This window comes from Varroa jacobsoni, unplaced genomic scaffold (assembly GCF_002532875.2).
Source record: "Varroa jacobsoni isolate VJ856 unplaced genomic scaffold, vjacob_1.0 contig04661, whole genome shotgun sequence".
NCBI classification, from domain to species: Eukaryota; Metazoa; Arthropoda; class Arachnida; order Mesostigmata; family Varroidae; genus Varroa; species Varroa jacobsoni.
In genome coordinates, this window is record NW_019215308.1 from 1 (window position 1) to 16,965 (window position 16,965).

Sequence of the window (16,965 nt, forward strand, 5' to 3'; positions counted from 1 at the left end):
TATACACACACACACACAATATCTCTCTTTCTCTCTCAATAAACCAAAATTACAAGGCTATATTTCTATTATCACCCGTTAATTTTGTATTAAGAGTTGCATGTTGTAGGCAGTACTACCAGTTCTCGTTGAAACAAAAACAATACGGATATTCCAGATGTAGCCTTATTTTAACAAGATTCAACTGCCGTGTGCCTGGCCAACACTTGTGCAGCCTAACATTTTTCGAAAGATTACCATAAAATACTCATTTATCGATGAATGTATATAGTTGGCAATTTTGACAAATTCAAGTTGCGATTTTCTAACCTGAACTCCGCTTGCTAGAAAAAAAAAAAGACCAGAACTATTTCGCATCGAAAGTAGTGTAAGGAAGTAATAGCAACAACTGACATTATTGATACAGGTAATTGCACGAAAACTGCAGTACAAAAATTAGCGTCTCAGAAGCCTAAAAATTGAAATAGTTGTATATTTCGTACTGTTATCTTAGGTGAGCCATGCTATGATTCCGTTAGGCAGGACAGTGTCACACTTGAGGTCAGGTCCACCCTTCATGATAAGCTTAAAAATTCTGCATGATGTTGTCGGTTGCCTTATTTTCTTCGGCGATCCTGTGACCTTGGGGTTTTTCGCAATAGCCATGATCTCCCTCAATGATGTGGACAAGGGCTTTAAGTTTCACGACTTCTTCGAGTGCATCACGGTTGGCCACAGGTCCCTTTTCGTAAACGGGTCGGGTTTGTTGGAATCTTAGCATGCGATCTTGACTTGTTTGAACAACAGATTTCAACCCATTCTCCGGGCGCCGTTGGCTAAGAGGCTGCCTACGTTTTTGCAATGAAGGATTACGAGGAGCCTGTACAGAAGCTATTTCTTCAAGGAAGGCATGCTTCTTGCGAAGAGTCATTTGACAGCACAGCAAAAAAGAAAACCAACAACCGGCTCAGTCAGAGGTAATGTAAATGTGCAAAGTAAAGCACGTACAAATGCAGCTTGTGAAGTGGTTGGTGAATGTATCTATATGCTCAAAATTTTTTGAGCTCTCACAACAATAATGTCAAGGCCTAATTTTTCTAGGTATACCTCGATTCGAAGGTCGATTATGGTGGAAAACGTAAAGTCGGAAATGAAGAGAATTTCCAGTTAAAAAATTAGATACGTAAGCAGATTACGCCATATATGAAATGGGGAACTGGTACGATAGTCCCGATTACAAAAACTAGCTTTGTTATTATTATATAAATGAATTGTGGGAACCTTAGTAGGTTGTCGGCAATTCTATAACATTCTCAGTTTATGACCTATTCACATCCAGCATTTAGAGCCCTGTAAACTAAACAAGTGTTTCCAGGTATTTTTTTTCCTACGAAGCATTTGATCGCCTACTGTGCCGTGTACAGATATAACAGTAGAATTTATTAACTTCTTTTCGCTTACAAGACAAGAAAAAGTCGATATATTGACACAACACACAGTAATACAGCGGATGCATCATAATTTAGCCGCTTATTCCTAGTTGGTGAGAAAAACGAAATTATTTCCCATGGAAATACTTTGTGCTGCGGTTATGTTCATTCAGGTAATCGAAACGTAGACTTAGGTTGGAGATCGAGTGCGGAGTTACCGCACGCTTGCATCTCAGTAAAAGCCATTGAACGGTGTTAATGAAAACCAGTAGATTGGTCACAGACTAATAACAACTGGCTTACGGGACATTCTGTCACTATATGTACCGGCGATGAATCAGAACATAATCTTCTTCGTCAGCTATAGTTCTCGCAAAGTTAAGTCTAATTTATGTAAATAACAAGAAGACGTGTGTCAATAGTTAAACATCGTCACGGCATAGGGTATTGTCGTAGGGATTGTCACCACATTGTAGAAATCGATGCTTTTACATCTAATCTATTAGCCCATTTCAAAAACTTGCTTTGTAACTGCAAGCCGTCATCGTCTTCATCGACGCTTACGATGTTCTTACACCATCTGCATAGATTTTTACGATAATATTTAGATCATTGAATTTATATACAACACATGTGAGGTTCTGAGATTTAACCTTAAGGACAAACCGCGATGGCGGTACATGACGACGTTTCGCTGAGTCTGACACGGAGGATATAGTCGCTGAGGGAGATTGCAACTTACCAGTTTTAGTTTGCAACAGTCGACACAGAGGCCGATGTGAGACGGCATCTTAACAGTGACAGAATGAGTTACACGTCAAGACACTGAGACATGTTGATAAACCTTGACCATTCGAATTGTCTCCCATAGCTGCAGATCGATGCCCAGTTTTTAGGCGAACTGAGCATCAGATATCAATTGTTGCTTGTTAACGCTCTCGAATTTGATCGCACAAACAATCTTTGCAACAGTTTGCATGCTACAACAGTTACTAACACTCCTTTTGTTGGTAGGTTCAACATTCAATCTCGTCTTGTGTTTTGGGCACACTATTCTCTATGAAATATGCCCGACTAGAGTACTGAGAATAGGTCGCATGAAAATTTGTGATATAGAAATACATATAGAGATTTTTAGCTTTATAAATGACTATAACAAACGTTTGCCGGGGCTTCAATAGTTTTAGACTGCAGTTACTTCACGTGCTCGAGTATTTTTATTGACATCCTCATCACAGACAGTAAGTTAAACTTTTTGGGCCTTTTAAAAGCACCGCAGTGATTTATCGTTCGACGGGTATGTATATTTGATAAAAAATACTAAATGTTTGTGCGTTTTCGCGATCATTTGTCGTAATGTTCCGTCTGAGCGTCCAATGTATGCACAGCGTATGCCACAGTTACTTTTAGTAATATAATTGTGTATCGTTTTTAGGTCACTGCTTCTCAGATAGCTCTTTAATTATACATTGGTTTTTATGATAATCATAAATGTAGCTAAATTAGTCTGCTACTATACTTTCGCTTCTCAGTTAGTGATAGCATGCTGTTTATAAGATCAATGGTTCTTCCTGAAGACGCGAAGTGCACTGACACCAGCTGTTCCATCCTACGTGGGAGCCTGTGTTACAAGCAAAAACTTCAGGAAAGAAAGATGTTATATTAATTTTGGCGCACCGTATTCCGTTTCTTACAAGTATAACAACTCCTAACACAAAGTACTTTGTCTTTTCGCAGTACTTCCAACAGGCCATTGCCCTTGACAACGGATTGTTGTGAAATTCAAGTGTGATGATTTATGTATTTTCAGGTATATATTAAATTATTCACTGAAAAAATAAAAAGTATATATACCACTGCGGTGAATTCCTTTACCAAATATATTTTTCGAGTATGTACAAGCTGTGCTTGTTCAGCCAATTAGGTTTCATTTTAACTGGTGATGCCGTTGAAGTTTTGAGGAAGTTGACGTGCAAAGGCTTAAACTTGACTGGGGTCATTCTTTGCTAAAATAAAAATTCCGTAATACATAATTATGGTTTTACAACATTGAAATTGAGATCTGTCGAATGCAAGGGTAATCTTGTTATTTGACTAATCGCCTGAGTTGCAATTGTCCATACTGATACTGATGATACTGCAAAAAGTAACGGATTAGTTGAGACAGAGACAGTAACTGCAATGGGATAACTGGTAATTTATCTCACAGTTTATGTTAGGCTGGGCGTAATAACAACGATACAAGCTTTTTTAGTCCAAGTCCAACTAAAGATAAAACCGTAAATGAATATAAAATTATATAAACAAGGTCACGGAATCAGCTTGATATAAAACCCGTATTACATGCTTGTCACTCAGGCTGTGAACCCATACCACTGGCTGTTTTTTAAAGCCTAAAAAATGTCAATATTATTGAAGTACCACACAACATTTCTATTCGCCATAAAATACAAGAATTTTTACTCAACTTCCAAAAACTCAAATAACTGGAATAATATTTACGAGTGAATAGTGTAGCTTTTTAGATTTTCTAAGCCAATCATATTTTCTTCATTAAATAACCACTCTAATATGTGTCTCTCTAGAGAAATAGATGTTTTCGAAATATACAAACATAAAATAGTTCAAGAACAGCCTTCGAAATACGGGTTCCTTTTAAGTGTAATCAGATTTATGATAACATGTAAAGTTAATAACAGTTAAACATATAAGAGCACCTAATTATTTCAAGCCAAATTTTTGGAGAAAGCCTGAATGGAGAACAGAGCGGTTGACCGTCTACGATGTTATGTCTGCCTTTTGTCCTACTATAAGTTCAGCCAAGCCACTTCACTCTTCTTTATTGTAAGTATTGTATATTTTGACAAGTGTTCGAGTAACACACGAAAATTCAGAAGTAACAGAACAAAAAATAGAACAGAAACATCAAAGGAATCTATGCATGAAGCAAACAGGAAAAGATTAATGGCGCAGTCTGAAATGTGTCTTCGCTTACAGAGTTAACATTAGTGGAATACTGCTACACTTCAGATACCGCGGAATGTGTCTAGATCTTTTTTAATATTATACCTAAAGGATACTCTATAGATTAATTTCGAATGTATTATGGTTTCTGATAAGTAGTCTTCAGTCCTTAAAAAACATTAACTAGATAACACTTTTCATTAAATACGTTTTACGTTAGTTTAGCTGTATTAGAGACGGTATGTATTATATCTTATAGCATATGAAGACATTAAAGGCCCGAATGGAAAAAATTCCGTATGTAACACTGGAAGAAGTATCAATTTGTCCCAGTTCTATATGTCAGATCCCAAATCAACGATTTAGTTTCATCATTCGGTAAATGAAGCGCCAGAAGTGTGCTCTTGATAATCTATATCTTAATATCTGGAATAAACTATTAGAGTTCATGTTTGATCTTCAATAGCCACTTGTAGATTAACACTTGCAGAAGAACAACGGGAAACCCTTGTATTATTTGAATTATCAATACCCGTAAATCCTAAAATACGTTTGCAACATAAAAACACAACCAAGTTTGATTTAACGCTCCGATTAATGTTCTCAGAAAAGCAAATCGCTTATACGATATGGTTGTTTTTTTTAGCGTGTGACAGTGGCGACACCAGAAGCTGTAAACAGGTAGTTCCTTACTTTCTTATCAAATAAAAAGAGATCCAAAATATTCAAGAATAATAATAATCATACGGACGCCCGGTTAGAAAATAAAACTTTCCTTGTAGTCAGTCGGTTTAGTATGTTGAATATGTACGTTTTTTCAAAATTTATTTTAAATTTTGAAAGTTTATTTAAAAAGATGCCAGCTTCTGTAGTAGTTTTTAGCAGTTCCATTGCCGCTTCGATTACATCCTCGATTGGGGATGTACAACAGGGCAGCTTTTTTCTCGACTCTTGCTCACTGGAACAAAATAAGTTCTTCGCCGCGATGTTTCGATTATATTCTTCATACGAAGAACCCTCTAGTTTTTAGTGAGTAGTGATAAGTTTGTAATAAAAATTGACAATGATTAGTTAAACATGCATAAAAACTACGTGTTCCATGGAAAGCTTGCGTACATTTAAATTCTTTATTGCTCCTCAGTTTATAAGCGATAAATAAAAGGTTTAACTTTTTAGGTGTTCGCAAGTATGCTTTTTAAAAGTAAAGTGTTTAGTAAATGAAAAGCTGCAGTACGAGAACAACTCCTATTGAACAATTCACGCATTTATAATATTCGGTGCTTCCAGTATGTGTGGTCCGCTTATTCAAACAGAAACGTGCATTAGCAAAAAGAACGTAAACAGTTATGTTTAATCGATAAAAATATTCTAGTTCCTTATGTGTTATCGTAGTTACAGATGAAAAAATAAGGACGAAAATCTGATGTTTCCTAATGATATGCACCAGCTACAGTATCTACAAAATGCACTGATCAAACAGAAATTACCCTGTCTAAGCAAGCCGATAAACCGAAAACAGCAGAGCTGTACACATCAGTCTGTTTATGTAATCTTCACCGTTTTCGATGATGTACTGCGATGCCGACTTGAAAAATCACAGACTTTCACAGTGTCATATACTTCGATAATCTGGTTCGACTTTTTAATGATTCCCAAAACGCTTTTAACAACTTTATAAAAAGTTTAATTTAAACTTTAAATTTAAAAAAAATAAAAAAAGAAACTTTAAATACTACGTTTGTTGATTAATAAGAATAGTTTAATGGCAAAGCTTTTATAAATATGTAGCACGTTAATTGTACGTTGTGTGTAATATGGTGTATGATATTGGCGTTAACTCATGTTTCAACCTGAACTCTGCTTTCCGTAGCATAAATATTTTCGCCGCGTTTTTGAATTTCCAAGTTATACGAATACACTAATAATTTGCAAGTGCCTTACGAGTTCTTCTATAATACAAGTTTATTATTATTTATTTTCTTTACCTAATTTTCTGTTTTCGTCAAGCGAGACATGAGAATATTTTAGTAGCGGTATTGATTCTGAGGGCTATTAGTTTTTGTGAGCAATAATATTTATATCGTAACGAACTAAATATTAAACCAAATTACCTTACTGTTATTGGTAAAAGCAAATTTTTCTTGTAGGGACATTTTGCAAGCGACGCATCCATACGAAGCGGCTAGTTAGTGCGCTTAATTCATTCACAAAGATCATCCAGTGAGAAATAGAAGCCTGTTTGCCGTCCTAACGAGACCGGGACCTTTCGGAAAATGCGATCAAAATGGCCATTGTGCTCCATGTAGCTTTTATGTATTTTTACCTGTTCTCAGAATTAGGTAAGTTCAAGGCCTTTAAATAAACAGCGCCACATGTAGGCACAATTTTATTTCACAATTCAACCTTCGTTAACAAGTGCTTTTTTGCTTAGGTTACAAAGTTATGTCCCGCGTGTGGGATTTATGTCAGACCTCATATCCAAATATTTGTGTGAGATCATAATTAACAACAATCCAAATCGTGTTCAACAATTTTTTTTTAGTAGCCAATGAGGAATTACAGGAATTCAAGGACCAGGTCAGTTGCAGGCGCCTGATCTTTTTATGTCTGAAGCACGTTTAAACTGGAAGTCATCAGTCACGATGTTTTTTTGGAAAACCGTTGTGTCTACTCCAAAAACAGTGTAAACCAGAAGTAAAGATGGTTTAATTTATTGTTTTTTTTTTTTTACTAACATCCGTCGTTGAAACACACGATGGATGTTCCTCAGTACAAAGAGTGTGTAGAAAAGCCTTCCATTAATAATAGATCATTTAGTATTCCTGTATGCATCTTAACAACGGAATCACATGTTGCTCGCCGTAATTGCGGGTTTACCTTAGTCTGAGCCTTAGACCTAACTTATTATCAAACACAATGTAGCTTTAAGTTGTCGACATGCACTGTTACTCGTATAGGTTGATCTAGGCTTGGTCGCTCTAAAAGTATCCCTTCCCTTGTAAACGTATCTCGTGATCTGATCTATGAGAAATCGCGCGCTCCCATTGTTGTTATTTTGCAAGGTAGAAGCGGCCATATTGCTTTACCGTACGCTTTCCTTCTTACACGCTCTCGCCTTTTCGGATGGAACGATCAGCTGTGTTTAGAACAGATAAATTACATAGAACCGAATGCAGAGTGCCACAGAACTGCACTCTGCTCCCGATACCATCATAGAGTAGTAACAGTTGTCAACTTTCTTGAAAGGTGCTCCTCTCAGCGCCAGAATATTGTGTAATTTGAATGCGCATTAGTCCCAAGCGGTCGCCGAGATAACCAATAGTCGATTGTGCACATGTTTTAGAGATTTTGGTACGATCAACAAAAATTAAATACACTAAGGTAAATACTGGGAACGGAATTGCATCGATTAGATCAACCCCGTTCTCTTTTTGTGTGACTCCGCAAGCTTCTAAGAAGCAACTCATTTATCAAGCAAAACACAGATCAACTTCTGCTTGATGCCGGCCATCTGTGTCGAGAACAGGTTTTCACCGGTCTAAATGGCCTGAAATGGAGATGCGTAAGCATGTCTAGGCAACTCGGAATAACTCTGGTTTGCAAAGAGACAAAGAAATATGAAAGGTGAGTTGGACGGTACACCTACCTTTACGTCCAAGTTCTGTACAGAAATATTCAACCCAGCATTTTTAGGCGCAACGGAACTTGTCATATTTAGGACAAGATGAGAAGATATTTATATGCGGAAAGCCATTCGTAAAAAAAGAAGCCCTAGAAATACATATATATACATACGTCTAGTCATTATGTATAGGTAGCACGAATGTTTAACGTATGCTTTGCCAAAATAGCACTATGAAGCGCTACCATAGCAGCATAATCGAAGTCAGAATCTTTAATCCTAAAAGCCTGAGCGTTCGACCTGGACGAAATATTTTTGTGTACGCATGGTATTTGTCCTTAATGTCTCGAAAACTAGTATGTTAGTAGAAAAGTAACGGAAGTGTGCTTTATAACTTTTTAATGTTTCTATTCTCAGTTAGCCGAAGTTCCTCAACATGTTTATTGACATTAGAAACGTACCCTTGCTATGACATCAAAAAAGGAATATGAATTTCGTAGGATTTGCTTTTCATTTTATTTGGTCATGGACATCTCATTATCGCTAGCATTTAAAGAAATTATATTTATATACTGAATTACGCGTATTATGGTAGTTCCTTAGATTATAATATCGCTCCATAATCGTCAGATTCGTTTCTGACTTTCCATTTTCGGCGTCTGGGAAATAAATATACTTTTCTCATTAGTCTAGCACACATTTTACTTCGTTTACATCGTAGAAATCCACATCTGAATATCAATTCGGGATAAATTCTATCCTTGTTTAAACGAATATTTTTGATTATTTTCAACAGTGACCAAGAAGAAGAATTTTCTTTAACGGGGAAAGCGTGAAAAACGGTAATTTTCCCGTTTTCACCCATATGCAACATGCACAATACTTATAAAATAAATCATAAATCATTTAAACTTTTACTTAATTTCTAGATCTGCAGTGTAATAATTTTCTCTTTCATGTTCAAAATAGTACTAGAGTTATTCCTTTCTTATTTCTTAATATGCATGTTAACAGACTTTCCTTGATTAAAACCTTTATTCAGCTTTAAAGCCGGGACCTATAATAAAATTGATGGCGTTATGCTGAGCTCTAAATCTTTTTTAGGCCTGTAAATGATATTTTTGATTCTTTACCTAAACAATGAAAGCGACAAGTCGCGTATTTATGCAATTGGATACAACTGATATTGTGGTGTGTTAAAAAAAAGAATAGAAACTACTGATCTCAAACCGAAATTGTATGGCCTTAGAACCTTTTTAGATTTAAAATCTATTTAGTGCACGCAACACTTTTTTGTAGAACCTGCACGTCTGCTTAATCCGTGCTGCGCCCGGCTTTGAAATGTAGGAAGTACTAAAGCTAACTGATGCTCTGCTAAGTGCTTTAATTGGCATTTATGTGCACAATAAGGCCTCACGCTTCAAACAGTTGTTCAAAGAGGCGGATTCAGGCTGGTATTGCCGTACTCGTAAATGACCTCGCACCACCTACCCATCGTATTCTTTGATATAGAATATTTCTTTCTGCGGGAGTGTTTCTCATTAGATGATTGGAGAGCCGTTTACGACAATGAGCACAGTCTTTTTACATAATTAGGGGTTATTATAAAGTGCCAGTCAAAAATGTTTTTAACATCTAACAGAATAAAAGAAACCGAAAATATGATCGAATAGAATTTGTCGATATTCTCTAGACCCTAGCCTCAGGGCAGTTGTTCCTCTTGCCCATTGTTGTTTCTTTGATCATATTTCTCTGTACTGGGGGACTTTCCTCGAGCTGATCTTTTTACCGATCACTATTTAAGTAAATGCACTTGATGAAAATATTGGTGACTATCATTTTGCGTATTAGATTTTCATAATCAGTTTGAATCATAATCAGACTTGAAAAAATAAGAGAAGAATAAAATCTTCATTGAATTAATTCTTGCACAGTGTTGTTAGTAATCGATATCATATGATCCGTACTTCACGGGATCACCATTTTTTGCCGATGTGAACTTTCCTATGTGAAGATTTGGCAGCAGGGTCTCTCACAGCAACTCTGCGTAATTTTTTCTATCATTTATTTTTAATATAGAGGAAAGGCCTTATTTGTTGAAACAAGTACTTTGTGATGATTCACTGATCCATGCTCTCTACCTAGCCGGAACTGACTTTTTTTCGAAAGGTTACTGTTCACCCTATCTGTTGGTCTAAAGTAGTTTAGCAGCGACACTGACAAGAAAAGCTGCGAAGTTTAGATGGAATTAAATCAATCAGCTATGGCTTATCAGTTTCGTCTAATGTTCTAGCGCTCGGCCCAAAACGAGATAATGGCTGCATGTTTTTTATACAAATATAATCCTATGCTTTGACGACTACATATACGACATTATTTTGTGAAACATCTTTTATGCTTTATGGCATCTAGTCAGGTATATCGATGCGACTATAACAAAGAAACGGTGCGTTCCAAAAATATCCATGCATCAACAAAATTTTTAAAACAATTCGCGCTTCTTTGTAAAAAAAGAAAGGCAAACAATGTGTTATAATTCGAGATGTGGCCACATAAATACCATACAGATATTTAGAAATCGACTTGATTGACTTGTTCAATACGGCGCCCCCCAATCTGTCTGAAATAATCTCGTCATATACAAATATTCGTTTCGTAGACTTCTGCTTGCACGACAAAATCTCGGTGTTACTTTAACTTGTATTCTCAGCTATGCTTTTAATTCTAGTTGTATATTAAGGATTTTTTTTTTCATGTTTCAAGTACATCAGTAGCAAGGTTCAGACATTCGCAGTCTGGGGACATAATAAAATACATATGGATGTAATCATTCAAATCGTGTAATATTGTGCAATTGTTGTAGCAAACGAACTTAGAACTCTTAACCACATAAAAACTATTCGATATCGTAAACTGTTAGTCAGTTTACTAATAACTCTTAATTAAATGCATCCTGCTTGATAAGTGGTTGTGTATCTGAACGCCTTGACACCCCTACTGAAATTGTATAGGCCATTATCATAGATATATTCGTAGTCAGCGGATCGTTGGGATGTTATTATTTTATTGGCTGATGTCCGAGTGTATCGAACTTATCGAGATTTCGATAGATGTAGCAGGGAAAATTTTATGCTCAATTTATTTCGACTGTAATTAGAACACACTTAACTGAACGCTGTTGTGTAATAACGCAACACTTGCAGGCGACCGAAACAGACGTTTGACTAAGAAGATTCATCATCGTTCAGAGTAGAGCCGCTGCCACGAGGTGTGTGGCGCAAAGGGAATATGGACATGGGATCCTTACACGGCTTCCAGCTGCTCGACTTTTCACACTACAACAAACCGCCAAACCCGTTAACCCATTTAGCGGTCACTCAGCAAACATCATTATTAGGTTTTTAAAAAGAAAAAACAGCTATAACTTGTGTAACCGCAAGTTCATCTGTGAAACATGTTGAGAAATCTTTATGCTCTCATTACCTTTATTAGACTGCTATACGGTATTGCCTAAAAAAATCGCAGAAATGAGCTCATATAGCCTTCCCTTTTATGCTTCTACCATATTTATGTACGATAATACCTCTTGTAGTTCTAGAGCCATTGAGAGTTACACGACGATCGTTTCCAGTACATTATTAAAAATAATTTTTATACTGGTTTTAAAGCCATCCATTGAATTAGCGAATTGGTCTTTGTGTCTTTGGTCACTACGTGTAAATAGCCCCACTTAGTGGAAGCCTGAGCGGGTTATCAAGTGGAAGTTCTCGGGAGGAGTCGAACGTCTCCTCCGGTACTGAAAATCAGGATCAACATTCAGTCAGCATTGTTGTTGGTTCAACCGGTCAGCAGTTGACTCAGACACAACTTCATTCACAGCTGGCCACTTCGGTGGCTACCTCTAGTGGACTTCATCGGCACACAACGCAAAGCGCACCCGGTGCCGTTGTGCTTTCTCCCCAACTCAGACAACAAGCAACACAACAGCAGCAGCAGCAGCAGCAACTTACTGCAAATGGTATTCAAGGTCAATGGTGGATGCTAATCATGAAAATGACTTGATGGATTATCGATACGTTTCGTCACTATATATATAGTATATATAAGCTTTTTTCAAAATCTAACTTAGAAAAAAATTCGCATTGTTCTCTGCTTCAGATTTTGCTGGCAGAAGACGTCCTTACTAGGCATACATATAGATGACTTCGAAAATATTTCAGTGTTACCGTTTGTGAATACTGCCATATTCATATAATATCGAGTAACAACAATATTGTATTATATATTTATGTTTCTTGTATAGGTGGGGTCCGTAAATTTGAGTGCAGCGTATGCCATAAAGCTTTCAAGCAACTTGCCCATCTAAATACACATGCTCTCTTGCACGAAGGTATGTAACAACTCGTACTGACCTTCCATAATATATAGAAAATCTATCCAAAATCTATAATAGATTAATCCTACCCATCCTTACAGGCAAACGACCTCACAAATGTTCATACTGTGAGCATACGTTTAGTCAGCTAACACATCTTAAAAGACATTTGGTTACTCATCGCACGTATTGCGCTGACGAGCACCTTCGATCCAGCTCCACATACAGGTATGGATGGCTGCGCAATACGTGGTCATCCTGTTCTCGCTACACACTAGATACCCTACGACAATATTGTTTGTATCCGTCCTACGTATTTAAGTATGTATGCGATAGATCTCTCTGAAATAACGCGCTTTCACAAGTATTACTAGCGAACTTTCATTATTGAGGAACTAATGCCTTACTGAAAATATAGGGTATATAAAGGTACGCTTCGTGTTTCATAGAACCTCTTTATTAGTGATTCGTGAAGTCATGAGACACACCGACGTCCCTCTCTATTCCTAGTCGATTCAAGGCACAGAGCATCAGTGAATTTTACCAACCTAATACGAAGTAAGCTTTATTTATTCATAACGTACGCGTATTCCAGCTGCCATTTATGTCCTCGACGATTTGCGTTCCCCTCGGACCTTAATGCTCACCTCAATAAGCACTACAATCGAGAGCAGGTATATAGGTCTTATGAGAACCATTTTTTTCCGACGTAACAGTTTATATGTCTCGCAAATAATTATGTGCAGATATCGACCGTCAATAAAGTTTCCAAAGAAAAGCTGTTACTTACGAAGAATAACTGTTACTTACGCTCATTCAATGATACTAGCGTAAATCATCGGGTACAAGAGCCTCGGGAAATTCTACCCATGGCCAGCGAGCAGGGTGTGTCTCCTCTATTGCCAATGGACTATTAACCGTTGCCACCGGAGGCAATACTTCGTCCGCTATAGACAGCGAAACCGTCTCTCTAACAAGTGCGTACACAATTTCAGTGGCATGGTAACGAATTAAATAAAAGATGCTTGTTAATATGTCGACTTCGTAATTCATATATGTATATATAAAGAGAGATGCAGATGCCCTGTAGATGAGCAAAAAAATCTGGCACGAATTTCGTCTTCGGTAAATGTTGATAATTCATACATATACACAGGTTCGTCAAAGTCAAGATGAGACGCGTCTGGTGAAGCAACTATCTCGCTGGTTCTGTCGTACTGATTTGAGAACTTACATTTTCCATGCATCGATCCATTGTTGTATGTTTTTCTTTTAGGCGTTGGCGGCATTGGTGCTTACGCCTGTCAAATTTGCACCCGAGTATTTCAGTATCAAAGCCAGCTACGTGAACACATGTATAAACATACAAAAATCCGTCGGTTTGTGTGCGAACAATGCGACAGGCGCTTTATGAAGGAACATCATCTAAAGGTATGAATGACACGGCACCCGTTTTTGTTTCGTAATACTAGAATAGAAAATTAGTAACTTTTGTTGAGCATCTAGATTCAAATGCTTTGTAATATCGGGATTTTTTATTTCACGATTATGAAAATGAGGTACAGATTACCTTCCAATGATAACAAGTAGTAAAATGAATAAAACTGCTAATTTGTATCCTCCGTTAGTAACGCTAGGTGACAATTTGTTGGTACAGGTACACCAGCAATCGACGCATCTCTGCCTCCGACCTCACGTTTGTCCCGTCTGTCATAAGACATTCTCGATCAAGGCAAACCTCGAACGACACTTGTATGTACATTCTAGCCATAAGGAATTCGTTTGTCCTGTTTGCTCTAAGCGATTCGCCCAGCCTCAAACGCTAAAGATGCACAGTGTCTCGCACAAGGATGTCAAACCGCACGTATGCAAGATATGTGGAAAGGTTTGTTTAATAATAATAATTAAAGTACGTAGCAGTTAACAGGCATAACTCATACAGAATTTATTACCGGCTTTCGTAGTAAGATAATGACTTAATTGAGTCTTGTAGATGGAGTAAACAATGGCTTTGTTGGCTCCCCATAGGGCTTAGCGCGGGCTCATAACCTACGTGCACATATGGCTATTCACCAGCAAAACAAGCCATACTCCTGTGAGTATTGCAGTGCTACGTTCACTTTGAAAGGAAATCTTCAGCGTCATCATAAAGAAAAACACCAAGGATTATTTGAGTCGTCCAACAGTGGCTCAGCAATTACCGCGGCGTCTATCGCTGGCAGCTCTGGGCCAGCTGACGATTCAGGAGTTCGAGACGATGGTGGAAGGCGAACTCAAGTGGAGCCTTCGCGTGAAGCGGGTGGACAACCTTCAGCAAGTCAAATGGAACAGATGATTTCAGTTGATGAAGAAGCATCACAGTCCGACGATGGGGCTAGAGCGGGGGACTTTGAGCGGGCGGAATCCCCTCGCAGTCTACCTGGCATCTATTCCGGCGAACAAAGTCAACTGGGCGTTTCAGCCGACCGTGAACAGGACGAGGTGCAAGAGGGTGGTGACAATGCAAATGATGTTGATGACGTCAACGACAACGACGGACGACAAAGCGAAGACTCCCTGGAATCAGAAATCGATCCAGTGTTCGATGAAGCGCCTGAGACTAGGTCAGGTGGCGAACTGACGGCATCGAATGGCGGCTCACAAGGCGAAGCGAGCCAGGGACTTGGCAACCTGAACGGTCCGTCTGCCGTTAATCCACAGCCACAGCAGGAACAATCTAACCAGCAACAGCAGCAATCTCAACAACAGACACTTTTCCAGCCATACGCTAGCTGTACGGGTTCTAGTGCAGTTCAACAGTCAGCGTCACCTACAAGCCCAGAATTATTCCATCCACACCATCATGTTTCGCAGCTGTCGGCGAGCGTATTTTCGCAAACGATTAATCATCATCATCATCATCATCATCATCACGTAACAAGTCAGCTTCCGGTCGCTGTTCCTCCTGTCCACCCTTTCTACCACCCACATCATCATCACCCGCATCATCATCCAGTGGCTCATCCAGGTCACCATTCGGCCCATGCCACTCATGTTTCGGCGGCGGCGGCAGCAGCTGCGGCAGCAGCGGCACAGACAGCCGGCCCGCCAGGGGTTTCCGAGGGGTTGTCACTCGGTCATGCTGGATCTTTACAGCTACTTCATGACAGTGCGGCTGCTGCTGCGGCTGTCAATGCCCCGCCGCCTCCCGTTCCCCCAGGAGTTGTGCAACATCCAGTAACAAGTATGAGTGCCATGGCCGGTATGAGTAGTGCCCCAGTGAGCGATATTGGTGCACGTATTCAGGCGTTGCACGCAGCGATCGATGAGCTTGCTCAGCAAAATGCAGTTGGAGTGGCGATGGGTTGTGCGGCAAGTGTACCTAGTGAAAAGATTACGGCTATTCATATGGCGGTTGACGAGCTTGTATCGCAAGGGTCACAATCAGGGGTCGGAGCACACCATCCAGCAGTAAATAGCCATCCTGCTCATCCAGGAACAGCCACATGTCATCCGACAGCACATACGCTGGCAGCAGCTGCCGTAGCTGCTGCTGCTGCTTCGAGTCATCCACACATCACCCATCCGCATGGTCACCCACCTCATGCACTGACTCAAAGCCACCAAAACCAGCATCATGGTTTGCAGACGCCTCCGCCGGGCTCGCATCACCTGTCACATAACCACAACGGAAGTTTACCTGGGGCTGGTCAAATGCTTGATCTGAGAAGCACTGGAGGCCCCCCCCCTGGTCAACTGGAACATCATATGTGATTGATAAGTGATAACGCTTTGAGTTGACTAAGATTGGTTTGACTCGGTCGAGAGTTCGCATCAACATTACACATGCTAACAGCGTTCCTATTATTAAAAATACAGTGGTAACTCACGTATACAAGCCAATTCCGACCGAGCTGCGTCCCTTTCTTCACTCCCGTTCACTCCTCACTGGATAGTCTGTTATTTTTGTTATTTGTCAGATTAAACATATTATATGTATTTACCTAATCTCATCCATAAGGAGGGAGATGAAAGCTTGAAGTCACCTGTTCAGAATGTGGTCTGCTGCGTTTTTGTAGTTTTCGTGAGAGCTGGCATATCATTAAGAGATGTCATATACCGGGTGTTTTCAGTTGTGAAAATTATAGCGGGCTCGGTTAGAGTCCGGCTAGAACAACGAGCATAAGAAACTAACATACGTTTGTCTCGGAGAGAACATACAAACAGAGAGAGTCGTAAAATATTTCAGGTGTTAAAGGTCAGATCAGTTAACATCAGATCATCCTTGCATATACGCAAATATTATATATGTGAGGATGGACATGAAAGTCCACAAAACGGGAATTTTCAGATACCTTAAACGTGAATTATGAACAAGTCATTTTAGTGACGAGTCATTAACATAGTCATTTTTTACTAATAAATTATCGATAAATGGTTCAATATTGTACTAACATAAGTCACTAGATAAATGCAATTATTATTCATACTATTAAAAATTGTTCTCGGTGTGTCGAGGACTATGTGGCGCATTACAAATCATCATTGTTCTAATAGCGCAAGCTCACAAGTTCAGGGTGTCTAAATTGATGTGTCACATCAATTTAGACACCCTG

The 16,965-nt window shown here is 38.9% G+C and overlaps 2 protein-coding genes across 4 annotated transcripts; one reads left to right on the forward strand and one right to left on the reverse strand.

Annotated features, from left to right (window-relative positions):
- Positions 1 to 446: 446 nt before the first annotated feature.
- LOC111273079 (uncharacterized) lies at positions 447 to 3,211 on the reverse strand. Of its 2 annotated transcripts, none has more exons than XR_015315943.1 (2): positions 1,087 to 1,591; positions 447 to 895 (listed from the first exon to the last, which is right to left on the reverse strand). XR_015315943.1 is itself a non-coding variant. In XM_022854770.2 (2 exons), exons 1-2 carry the CDS (start codon positions 2,197 to 2,199, stop codon positions 566 to 568), a joined length of 378 nt encoding a protein of 125 aa, XP_022710505.1. In that variant the 5' UTR covers positions 2,200 to 3,211; the 3' UTR covers positions 447 to 565. The 2 variants fall into 2 exon arrangements, 1 of the variants encoding a protein (XP_022710505.1); XM_022854770.2 differs by lacking the exon at positions 1,087 to 1,591 and adding an exon at positions 2,152 to 3,211.
- A 4,292-nt stretch (positions 3,212 to 7,503) lies between these two features.
- LOC111273081 (uncharacterized) lies at positions 7,504 to 16,788 on the forward strand. 2 transcript variants are annotated; one of them, XM_022854772.2, is made up of 10 exons: positions 7,504 to 7,997; positions 11,199 to 11,392; positions 11,720 to 12,022; positions 12,299 to 12,385; positions 12,472 to 12,598; positions 12,966 to 13,044; positions 13,200 to 13,347; positions 13,647 to 13,801; positions 14,028 to 14,255; positions 14,399 to 16,788. In XM_022854772.2, exons 2-10 carry the CDS (start codon positions 11,284 to 11,286, stop codon positions 16,121 to 16,123), a joined length of 2,961 nt encoding a protein of 986 aa, XP_022710507.1. In that variant the 5' UTR covers positions 7,504 to 7,997; positions 11,199 to 11,283; the 3' UTR covers positions 16,124 to 16,788. The 2 variants fall into 2 exon arrangements, with proteins under 2 accessions (XP_022710507.1, XP_022710508.1); XM_022854773.2 differs by having other exon boundaries at positions 11,720 to 12,013.
- The last annotated feature ends 177 nt before the right edge of the window (positions 16,789 to 16,965 follow it).

Excerpts from the sequence above, each read along its gene's own strand:
- LOC111273079 (XM_022854770.2), bottom strand. The coding sequence starts at position 2,199 with ATGCCGTCTCACATCGGCCTCTGTGTCGACTGTTGCAAACTAAAACTG. Across the intron at positions 896-2,151 it reads ACTGTTGCAAACTAAAACTG|AAGCATGCCTTCCTTGAAGA; the intron begins GTAAGTTGCAAT and ends ACTCTTCGCAAG.
- LOC111273081 (XM_022854772.2), top strand. The coding sequence starts at position 11,284 with ATGGACATGGGATCCTTACACGGCTTCCAGCTGCTCGACTTTTCACAC. Across the intron at positions 12,386-12,471 it reads ACATGCTCTCTTGCACGAAG|GCAAACGACCTCACAAATGT; the intron begins GTATGTAACAAC and ends CCATCCTTACAG. Across the intron at positions 12,599-12,965 it reads CGATCCAGCTCCACATACAG|CTGCCATTTATGTCCTCGAC; the intron begins GTATGGATGGCT and ends CGCGTATTCCAG.